Source organism: Corylus avellana, chromosome ca8, assembly GCF_901000735.1.
Source record: "Corylus avellana chromosome ca8, CavTom2PMs-1.0".
Lineage (NCBI taxonomy): Eukaryota > Viridiplantae > Streptophyta > Magnoliopsida > Fagales > Betulaceae > Corylus > Corylus avellana.
This window is the reverse complement of record NC_081548.1, coordinates 15,890,128-15,900,929: the sequence shown is the minus strand read 5'-3', so window position 1 is coordinate 15,900,929 and position 10,802 is coordinate 15,890,128. Positions and strand designations below refer to the sequence as shown.

Below are 10,802 nucleotides of genomic sequence, written 5' to 3'. Positions count from 1 at the left end.
TCTTTTATGTTGATAATTACGTTTATGTTTTGATTTGTTTGATTATTGAAGGAAGAAAATTTAAGGAATCGAAGGTAATCCATGTTGGAGGTGGCTTAGTTGAGACTTTATTTATTATTCTTTAATAGATTCTAAGTTTGCCAAGATTTGGGATTGTCTGAATCTATCAATTTTTGTAACCAATTTGTGAACTACGTACCAATTTTAAACCATGAGAACATAAAGAACTTTACACTCCAAGGTTGAACAAAAAAAAACAATTAAAAACCTTCGTTAAAGCTCCAGGCCTTTATAGTAAATTTGTTATTTAGCCCAAAAAACAAATTTGGGTCCTCAAGATTGATCTTAGCCCCAAAAAACATGTTCAATAAGTTATTTTTGTCTTTTTAGGCCCCTCCCCCCCCCAAAAAAAAAAAAATTGGGCTCCTCGTCATAAAAAAAAAAAAAAAAAAAAAAAAGGGCTCCCAAAACAACCAATTTTTGGCCCATTTAAAAATAACGTTGGCCCTATTAAAAAGGCCAGCGGTTAACGGATTAGCCGATAGAAATTAACTGACCACCAAAATTAACCGAAAATTTCAAAATATTTTGTTATTGAAATGCAATCGGTGAATTAACCGATTTAACTAACAATTTCGGTTAACCGAACGAAAATGACTTTTTCGAACCGAACCGATACCCACCCCCTAATTCTGACAGTTGACCTGAATGACAGAAATTTGTTACAAACTGATTTGTAGTAAATTTATACAAATTAATTTTATAAAGTGACGAGAATAACTTGTATAAGGTCTTGGCACAAATCAAGACCTTTATGCCTTCCAATGAGAGGTTAACACCTTAGCAGAGAACAAGAAAACTAAATAGGAACAAATTACCCTATCATACCAAATCTACCTTTCATCTTCTAAGAAGCTCTCCATTTACATTCTAAAGCAATTCTTCATTCATCTACATTTCAGATCCAAAGATAAATTACGATGGTGACAAAGGCTGGCAGGTTTAGGAGTTTGATGACTCTGTTGATCTCTTGATTTCGTAGATGTATGTTTCCCTACAAAAATGATTGTGTAAGAAGATGAGTTGTTCTCCAGCCACTATTCAGATTGCAAGGGGTTAATTATTACGAAATTGAATCAATCTTTCTTCTTCTTTTTAACTTTATCTTTTTCGGGGGCTGCTGAGCCATTTTTGCCTCAGTTTCTCATGTCTCCCACCCAACTCCCAAATCTAAAATGGTATCATGCTCACGTTTTGTTCTGCCATAATTATATTGATGTTAAGAAAACTAAAGGATTTTGGGCAGTGACCGTAGGTTTTCCTTGAAACGTAAATGCATGGAGAGTTGTTTTAGAAGGTCAATGGAGAGTTTTTTAAGAAGACGAGAGCTAGATTTGATATGATTCGGTGTTTTGTTCTTATTTGATTTTTTTTTTTTTTTTTTTGTTTTAATTTGAGATGTCAACCTTTTATTAGAAGACACGAAGGTCTTAGTTTGTACCTAGACCTTATAAAAGTTATTTTCGTCACTTTATTGGATGAGTTTTTATGAATTTACTATAAACCATTGCGTAGAAATAAGGCTATCCTGTACTGGAATAAGGACTTCCCACCAAATGGTGCAACCAAACAGGACCCTTCTTTCTCAAATAAACTCAATCGCTCTGTTCCACTATAGCTGACTCCCTCCGCACTGCTGGCCACCACCGTTCCCAGCCTTCGCCGCAATCGGAGAGAACGCTGTCAGCCACCGGCTGCTGTCCTCGCACTCAGCCCATTGACACCCTGCAACCCACCGCTCAATACTCGCAAAACAGCTAGGGTTCACCTTCATCAACCGCCATTCATCGCGCCAGACCACGGAGGAGCGCCGTTACCAAATTCACGTTGGAGAGAAAGCCTCGCTTTTGCACATCCTCGGCACAGGTAACCCACTCGCAACGATGACTCACTCTACCTTATAGAAATACACCCCAAACAAGAACTGCTCTGATACCAGATTGTAAGAAATGTAGTTCTTATTAACGGAAATCAGAGAAAAAAAAAAGGTATGACCTAATAGAAAAAGGATGTATTAGCTTAATAATAGTAATACTAATTTCAGGGTTTCTAACACCTATCTTTCCATTTCCTTCATTGTCTCACCAACCAATCATTCTATAATTTGAGCGCGCCAAAATTATTTGTTTGGGTGCTCATGAGAAATCATTTCCCTGAAATCTTTTTTCTTTATTTGTTTGTTTGTGTTATTTGGAGTTTTAGATAATGGGGAAAAATGTTTTGAAAACATATATCTAGGCACAATGTCATACGTACAATTCTTAGGACCACTCCTTGTGTAGTTTGTTTCCGTTTGAAATTTTTTTGCAAGAAGCATTGCACGTGTTTGATAGAAAGTTTCGGGTAAAAGTTTCTTTCAATGTGTGTATATATAGAGTGCATTTACTTTGCCACAGTGGTCTGATGTGAACTTGTTCAATAAAGTGTCAAACTAAATTGTGCGGAAATTGGGGAATGGAGAAATAAGTTGAAAGCAATGGGATCATGTTACCATCTTATCTTCTTGGGCAGTTATGTTTCTTTTTGCTGATGAGTTAAGTGGGTTCTTTTATATTATGCCATGAAAGTTGGGGATTCTGCTCTTATGGTAAAAGTCTTACTGGGATGTCTATTTGAAATTGATATTAGAATGATCGTTGACTTTAAAAAAGAAAAACTCCCTTCTAGTTAAGAAAGTAAAAATATTTTGGTTCTTTTTGGATAAAGTTGAAATAAGAACCATCACTTGGTTGGTTGGAAGTGACTATTTGTTTAAGGGTGATAGGATCGATCACTTTGATTAAAAGCACTCTTTGCCACATGCCTACTAATTATTTGTCCTTGTTCCACATCCCTGTTGGTGTTGCTAATCGTATTTTGAAACTTCAGTGGGATTTGTTGTGGGGCGGAATTGATGATAAATTTAAATTCCATCTAGTAAGTTAGTCAAATATTTGTACTCCAATATCCTCAGGTGGCTTGGGGGTTAGAAATATGCTATTGTTTAACTAAGCTCTTTTGAGAAAGTGGTTGTGGAATGTACGAAGAGGGAGGCTCCGTGGAGAATGTTGTGGAATTTGGTAGCATGTGGGGAGGGTGGCGTTTTGATGCGGTTATTGGGTCCTTAGGAATTAAGATGCAGAAAGCAAAGAGAGCAAGAGCAGAAAACCAGATCTGAGAGGAGGATCTCTTTGCTTGGACGGCCACTTTAGAAAAGATTCTCACTAGGAATAATTTAAGGAAGCGGCATATCATAGTGGTAGATTGGTGTTTCATGTGAGAGACTTTCTCCGAAGCGGTACTATCGCCGTCGGGGTTGTGTTGGGACCAAAAATGCATTCTCCTTTCCTCCTGAGGTGCATTAGGGTTATGGTATCTTTTTAGGGCTGGTGGTGGGTTTGTGGGCTTCAGTGTTTGGGTTTTTTGGGTTCTTGCTTTGGTTTTTCGTTTGGTTGTGGTTATAGTTGGGTTGGGTTTCTTTGGGGTCTGTTTATTGGGTTTATTTGGGCTACCTATGTATCCTCTATTGTGTACTTAGAGGCGCATTGCTCTTTTTTTGATATATTCAATTTACTTATCAAAAAAAAAAAGATTGGTGTTTCATGTGTAAGAATAGTGGGAAACCATTTGCCTTCTTTTTCTCTATTGCAAGATGGCTAATGCCTTAAGGAATACCTTTTTTTTTTTTTTTTTTTTGAGATTGAGTGGCTCATGCCTAAACAAATGGGGATCTCTTTGCTTGTTGGAGAGGGCAGTTTAGTAGACATCATAGTATAGCAATGTGAAAGATGATTCCCGTCTTACTTAGTATGGTGTATTTGGAGAGAATGTAATAATCGGAGTTTTGAAGCTTATGAGAGGACAGTGGCGGAATTAAAGACCTTTTCTTTCAAAACCCTTTACCATTGGATTAGGTGTTTTTCTTGTATGCTTCCTACTTGGGTTGCATCCCTTTCCGCTTTTAAAGAAATTCAATTACTTGTAAAAGAAAAAAAAAACTAATCATTATAATTATTTGGAAGAGTGCTCTAGAAATTCAGCCAGTCAAATGGTTTGAACGGTCCATTATTTTGTCTATGAAGGTGATGTAAGTGGCAAGAAGCTGGATTTGTTTGATTCTTTTTTTATTCAGTTTTAGGGTCAGGATATGTATGTTATTCTTAGATTTCTAGAGTGGACGGTTGTTTTGATCTATTAGGTCCTATTTTCTATTTTAGAAGCCCAAAAAAACCCATCCATCAAATAACTTCTTAACATCTCTAAAGTATCAAAGCGCTGTTCTCATGTTATTTTTGGCGGGCCTTAGCTGCAAACCAGAGACTTGCGTTTTTCTTCCTTGGTTTGCTTCCAAACCAAATTACTTTCTTTACTTACTAGAGACCCTAAAAAGTTAGCTTTACGTACCTATACTATTCTTTTTTTTGATATCGGGGAATCTCTCCAAGGTAGGGCCCTTCGGACCTACCTCTGCAGAGTAAACCCCGGTCCCGTGTACCGCACCCTTAGAAGTTTCTCTACACGGAACTGGTTAAATCGCTAGCTTTTCACCAGGGAGTGTGGCCCCAAAGGATTGTTTGCACCCAATGAGGTGTTGAACCTTGGACCTTGAAGGGGATGATACCTCAAGACCAAGGCCTCCACCACATGGGCCAACCCCTTGGGATTCCTATACTATTCTAAAACCCTAAAATAAATTGCTTTTTAGAAAGTCCTGTGTTAAATTTTGTATCACAGCCTTTGTCCTACATCAGAAGGACTCTAATCTTTAATGCAGAATATTATATGTGTCTTGAAAGCTTATTTTCTCTATTGGATTGGCAATGTTGAGCGCAAGTTAAATTTGTGTATGCATCTATTACTGTTCTGGGATTGGTATTTAAGAATTAGATTTCATGATCTTAACGCACTACTAGTATGGGAGCATGGCTTGTGTTTTTAGTGTGTTAGCAATTCCTATGGACCAGTTGTGGCACTTACTCACATATACAATGACTTTAAATTGCAGGATATTGAAGGGCGTAGGGCGCATCGATATATGAAATGGGAGATCCTTCATTTTTTGATCGAATGATCAACCATCTCTGTGCAACATCCAAGTATGTGTATCACATTTCTAATTATATAATCATATATCTCTGTTGTTATTGTGGAAAGTATGAGCATCATAAATTTTAAATGACCTTTTGTTTTATATGAACTTTTTAGGATTACTGAAGTGAAATAAGTGCTAAATGTATATGAGAGCTGGATTGTTGTGGTGAGGTGCCCCTAATACTGTCATATGGGCTTTCCTCACACATTTTCTTACAGCACTCATCTTTGTGTAGTGTGTCATGAAAGCACACCCTCTTTCTCCTTATCTAACTTGATACTTTGTGAACATTTAAGGTTTTATACTGGTTATCCAAAGGATCTCGGACCATCACGGGTTATTCATTTTACATCAGAACGTGAGTTCGTTCAGCTGCTTCATGAAGGTCATCCTGTAGTTGTTGCCTTTACGATCAGGTCAGTTGGAGTGCTTTTGGTATCTCTTCATCATTTCACTCTATGCCTTAACCACTTACTAGGGATGATGCAGGGGTAATTACACAAAACACCTTGACAGAGTACTGGAGGAAGCTTCTGCTGAGTTTTATCCACATGTTAAATTTATGCGTGTAAGTTACATGTGAATGATGCTCTATCATAATTTTGCTATTATAAAATTTCATCTTAACTGTATAGTCGCATCACGTATTCTGGATAGATGAAATGTTAAACTCTGCTGCTGCCAAATAGCAATCCTATTGGCATCTGACTCATGCATTAAAGGCCACATGTTTAATGTATGGTTGATTTCAATATCTATAACACTTCCTTTTGGGCTTTTTGGAAAGAAAAAAAATTTAATATTCTTATGATTGTTAGCTTCCCTTTGCTTTAATAACATTTGGTTCCATTGGTTTTGGTTCTTGTGCTCGTGTTTCCAGGTCGAGTGTCCAAAATATCCTGGGTTCTGCATAACACGGCAGAGGAAGGAATATCCATTTATCGAAATTTTTCATAGTCCAGAACAGGTTAGAATATCTCTTTTTTTTTTCTCCTATATTTGTTCCTTCTGGTATTGTTGTCACCACATTAAACTAGTGCCCTCATCATTATAATTAACCAGTGGAAGTAGATCAATTTTTGTTTTCAATGTATAGACAATGCAAATATCTACCACATGATACAAGCCAGCACCTACTTCAATATGGATTGCCATTTTTTTTATTCCATTGAAGATATTGCCTGTTAGGTCATAGAAAAGGCTACTCACATTTTGGGGTTTTTTTTTTTAATTTTCATGCGTCCGGGAGGGGTGGGAGTGGCTCTATCTCTTTCAGATTATCCTCCTGTGAAAAGGAAGTAATAGGATTTTATTATTCTTTTGATTTCATTTTATTGGTATTATGTTACATAAATCATGTTTAGGCAGTAGTGACAGATTGCATGTGATTTTTCTGATGCAGACTGTAATACCTCAATTTACGCTTAGAGAAAAGGGGACTAGTTAAGGCGAAGTTGGATTAAACTCTTGATAATTGAGCTTACCAAATTTGGAAATTAGTTAGGGGCCAAATCTTTGGGCCAAGGCCTATAATCATGTGAGGATCTATCAATGAGCTTAGTAAATGGATTTTTGGCCCATTTAGGATTGGATTTGTGAATGAGTCCAAATGGGCCTAAAAATGGATTTAATTGGCCTTTTTGGAAATTTTGGACTTTTAGCCCATTAAAATTTGGATTTTTGATGCTGGGTCATTGTTTATTATTGAAAGCATTAAAACTTAGCTTGAGTAAGGAAAGAAGAAAGTAGTTTATTTGAATAGGGAATCAAAAAGTAGTTTGGTTTCCTAAATTTAAGAAAAATCTAAGGAAAGCTGCTGCCAGTTATCTAAGGCATGACTACGCTGCCCAATGATGACGAGAGATAGCTCACACCCCTGACCTTTCCTAAGAACATCTCCCACAGATGCTTTAAAACCCAAGTTCTTTAAAGTTTAGCTAATAAAGGCCCAAAACTCCACTCCCGCGGATTGTCTTGGAAGTTCTTCAAATCAAGATTTTGCTACAGTTCTTGCCTATCTCTAAAGAAGAACTGTAGCTTCTCTTTTGATTTTGTTTAATTGTTTCTCTCTCATCTCTCTATGTTCCTGTTTCCTTCGTCTCCGTCTCTCACCGTGAAATGCCACATTCATAGAGCCTCTTGCCTGGAACGAAGTTATCATCGTCACGAGCAATGATGGTTCTGAGCTATATCTCAGTGACCTCTGCAGCCACACCCATCTATTAGGACCCTCCAACCACACCTGTGCCGAACCCAAGACAGACCACAAAGTCATCCTGCCCAAGAACAAGCCCCTCAAATGGTCCATTGGAGTGGCTTCGGGTGAGTATTGTGGCCCACCGACCACGTTGAAGCTTAGAAAGTATTGGGGTGGTGAAGAGGACCTTCTGAGCTCTGATGAGTTTATGTGGGACAAGGACTTCATGGGTTAGTTTCAAAGATAGGTTCAAAACAATGACTCTTTCATTGAGGCCATTCTGGTTATAGGTTTTGGTTTTTGTTTTTTCGTAGTATTAAACCTTTGCTCTTTGTTATTAGCCATCTGGGCTTTCCTTTAATTTGTGTGCATATGCCTGATTCTTTATTGAATTTTGCATATTTGTTCTTGAATTTGATTCTGGAGTATAGTATTTGGCTGATTGAAGATGACTGGGCTAAGCTTTCCAGTCAAATTATTTGGTTTTGTTTCTTAATAGCCTGCAGAAACTTTGTATTATTCATCTGTCTGGTGCAGGCTTCTAACCAGGGAAGGGTTGCTGATCCAAATGTTACAAAATACGCTGTGAAGGTTCTACCTGTAAGTTTTGGAGCTTCTTATTTTCTGGTTATCATGTTGGCATAAAAGTTTGCTTTTGACATTATTAAAACTGAAATAACACCTTTTCTATGGGTAGTAATAGTATATTCTCCAGGTAGAGTTAGGAGCCACTTTTTTTTTTTTTTTTTCATAGAAAATTGCAATTGGAAGGTTTTCATTTCTGAAATATTTTATTGAGTTTTCTCACTAAAAGGTTGATCAAATAAAATGTATGCTTATGTAAATTTTGAATATGTGTAATTAAGCAGCAAGACAAGTGGAACTTCATAAATAAATCAATATGAGATTTTGTACAAATATATGGTTTTTTTTTTTTTTTTTTTTTTTTTTCAAGATTGTATGATTCGTTCTTCTATCTGCCAATTTCCAGTTCACTTATGACCAGAGTGCCTATGGATTTAGAGAATTCTTCAAGCGCCACGGTATACAGGCATCACAGGCAAAATAAAATCAGGTTGGAAAAAGTTTAATTTAGAAACTTGATCAACATACCATAGATTCTTCTGTATAATGTCTGTAGTAGATTTTTTACTGATGGGTTTAACTTTCAAATCTTTGAAATCAATTTATTTTGGATCATGTCTTTTTGTCTGGTATATGATATCTATCTATTTTTTGTCTTATGAAATATAATTGTTAGAGTATTTTCCTGCGGCTGAGAAGTACAAACCCCATGGACGGCAGCTAGGAATTTCATCGATGGGGCTTTTTTTGAGAGTAAATTTGGCAATTCAAATTAACGAGTCAGAGATTGGGACACAGTTTTAGGATGAGAAGTTGCTTGCATTCGAAAAATCATCTCTTTAAATAAAGTATCTTTTGCACATTTTGTCAATTAAATTTGAGATAGTAACAGAAATTTCATTTATGTGTAAACTTTGATCCTGCATATATAAACGGTGGATGATGTAAGGACAGTTATATTATAAATTATCTCATGAAAAATATAATATTTACTTCTTTTCCCTCACTTTTGTTTTCTTTTTTAACATTTTTAAGACGCGGAGGCTTGAAGACAGGAGAAGAGAATCTTGTTTTTTTATGATATCATCTCACAAGCTTTTTTTCGCGGAAATTAGGTTATAGGATTTTCTGAGTTGTGGGGATATGCCGTCACGTCCCATTCCATGGCGAGTCCTCGAAGCAGGGCGTCGGGTCAAACCCATTTCAGTTTTGAAGTTTGTTTCGGAATAGGACGTGGTCCACTTGTGATGAAAACACATCAACATGTTCAAACCTATAGTTGATTTGTTGGATGAGATGTGGTTTGTCTTGTGTACATATACGAATTGTCAGAAAATGATGAAGCAACTTTAGCATCCTAAGAACCAGATTGTTTTCTGGTCTTAGACGCTGGTGTTAGTCTCTTACCTTCTAATATGAAATATTTGGTTCTTTTACAGTGCATCGCTTTGTGCAAATGGAAAACCAAGATCCCTAATCTCCCATAGTCCGTAATATTAAGATTTCAATAGACTTCTGTAAAAAAAAGATACAAGGAATTGTGGCTGATTACCCAGCAGATCGTTACATGGCAGGATCCTGCCATTATCATCAAATAGTGCAACTTGATAATTAAGACCCAAAATCACCAAATGGGCATTGAACCAAAGCACTCTTAATCTTGTTGCGGTAGAGAAAACAACACCATCTCACTGAGAAAAGTTCACTGCCAATCATTTCCTCTTTGAAATGACACTATTATTTATTAATAAAGAGATTAACACAACTATTAACAAAACTAGCATGTAACCCGAGCTATGCGCAAGATTTTTCATTATAATTTAATTTCAAAACTTAAACGCATCTCATCTTACTTTTTATTAGAAATTAAAATAGATGTGTGAAAATACATACTAAAGGTTATACACCAGTAAATTACTGAACATGTATTATTATTATTATTTTTTTTTTTGAAATGTACCAAACATCTACTTAATGAAAAGTATAAAAGAAAAAAAAAATAGCAAGGACACTTGAATTCAGATGATCAAAATATTAATAGAAAATTAGTATGAAACTCTAATATTGTTGATGTGATATTTATTATACTGTAATACAAATAAAACCCCTAAAATTCTAAAAATTTCAGAAAAAATACAGAGTAAAATAAACAAAATCTTATCTCTCTTTTTAATACAAAATAAGACACAATTCACTCAATATTTAATGCAATAAAATAAATTTCTTTCAACACTTCCAAAAAAAATGCTAGAAAATTCGATTAAATCACAGAAAAAAAAAATCTAATAAAATATTCAAATGAATTAAAATATAAAATCTTATTGGTGTGATACCTATTATATTTCAATACAATGAAACTTTCTAGAGAAACAAACATAAAAATAGTTAATTTACAATCGTGAAAAATTTATACAGAGATACACAAAGATAAATCAAAAAATGATATGATAAGCGTTCTACAAAAATGAAGAAGAAGTATCTATGTATCTATTTATACATAGATACCCTAGCATATAAATCGCGCTATGCACAAAATTCTTTATTATATTTAATTTTAAAACTTAAACGCATCTTCATTTTTTTTTTATATATATAAATTACAGGCTAAAATAGTCATGTTAAAAAAATCAATCATCACTCTTTCAATAAAAAGACATGCTAAAGGTTATATTTAAATACAAATAAAATTCATATAATTCTGAACATTTGAGAAAAAAAAAATTATGAATATAAAATAAAACAAAATCTTTCAATTAAGATTTAATGCAATCAAATAAATCATCTATCTTATTTCAATACAAATAAAACCTATATAATTCCGAATATTAAAAAAAAAAAAAAAAAGCAAAATAATATTGCTTTCAAAATTAGAGAAAAAAAAAAAAGAAA

General features: G+C 35.0%; 1 protein-coding gene across 3 annotated transcripts; it reads left to right on the top strand.

The window, feature by feature from the left end:
* Nucleotides 1–1,625: 1,625 nt before the first annotated feature.
* LOC132189655 (uncharacterized) lies at nt 1,626–9,351 on the top strand. Of its 3 annotated transcripts, none has more exons than XM_059604406.1 (8): nt 1,626–1,926; nt 5,045–5,135; nt 5,428–5,547; nt 5,621–5,699; nt 6,012–6,098; nt 7,866–7,928; nt 8,320–8,403; nt 9,029–9,351. In XM_059604406.1, the coding sequence occupies exons 2-7, from the start codon at nt 5,080–5,082 to the stop codon at nt 8,395–8,397; spliced, it is 483 nt and encodes a 160-aa protein (XP_059460389.1). In that variant the 5' UTR covers nt 1,626–1,926; nt 5,045–5,079; the 3' UTR covers nt 8,398–8,403; nt 9,029–9,351. The 3 variants fall into 3 exon arrangements, with proteins under 3 accessions (XP_059460389.1, XP_059460390.1, XP_059460387.1); XM_059604407.1 differs by having other exon boundaries at nt 8,949–9,035; XM_059604404.1 differs by lacking the exon at nt 9,029–9,351 and adding an exon at nt 8,590–8,909 and having other exon boundaries at nt 1,627–1,926.
* Nucleotides 9,352–10,802: the final 1,451 nt, after the last annotated feature.

What these genes read in the sequence shown, in the direction of transcription:
- LOC132189655 (XM_059604406.1), top strand. Translation starts at nt 5,080, where the DNA reads ATGGGAGATCCTTCATTTTTTGATCGAATGATCAACCATCTCTGTGCA. An exon ending in CATCTCTGTGCAACATCCAA is followed by an intron (nt 5,136 to 5,427) that starts GTATGTGTATCA and finishes TGAACATTTAAG; the next exon opens with GTTTTATACTGGTTATCCAA. An exon ending in ACGCTGTGAAGGTTCTACCT is followed by an intron (nt 7,929 to 8,319) that starts GTAAGTTTTGGA and finishes GCCAATTTCCAG; the next exon opens with TTCACTTATGACCAGAGTGC.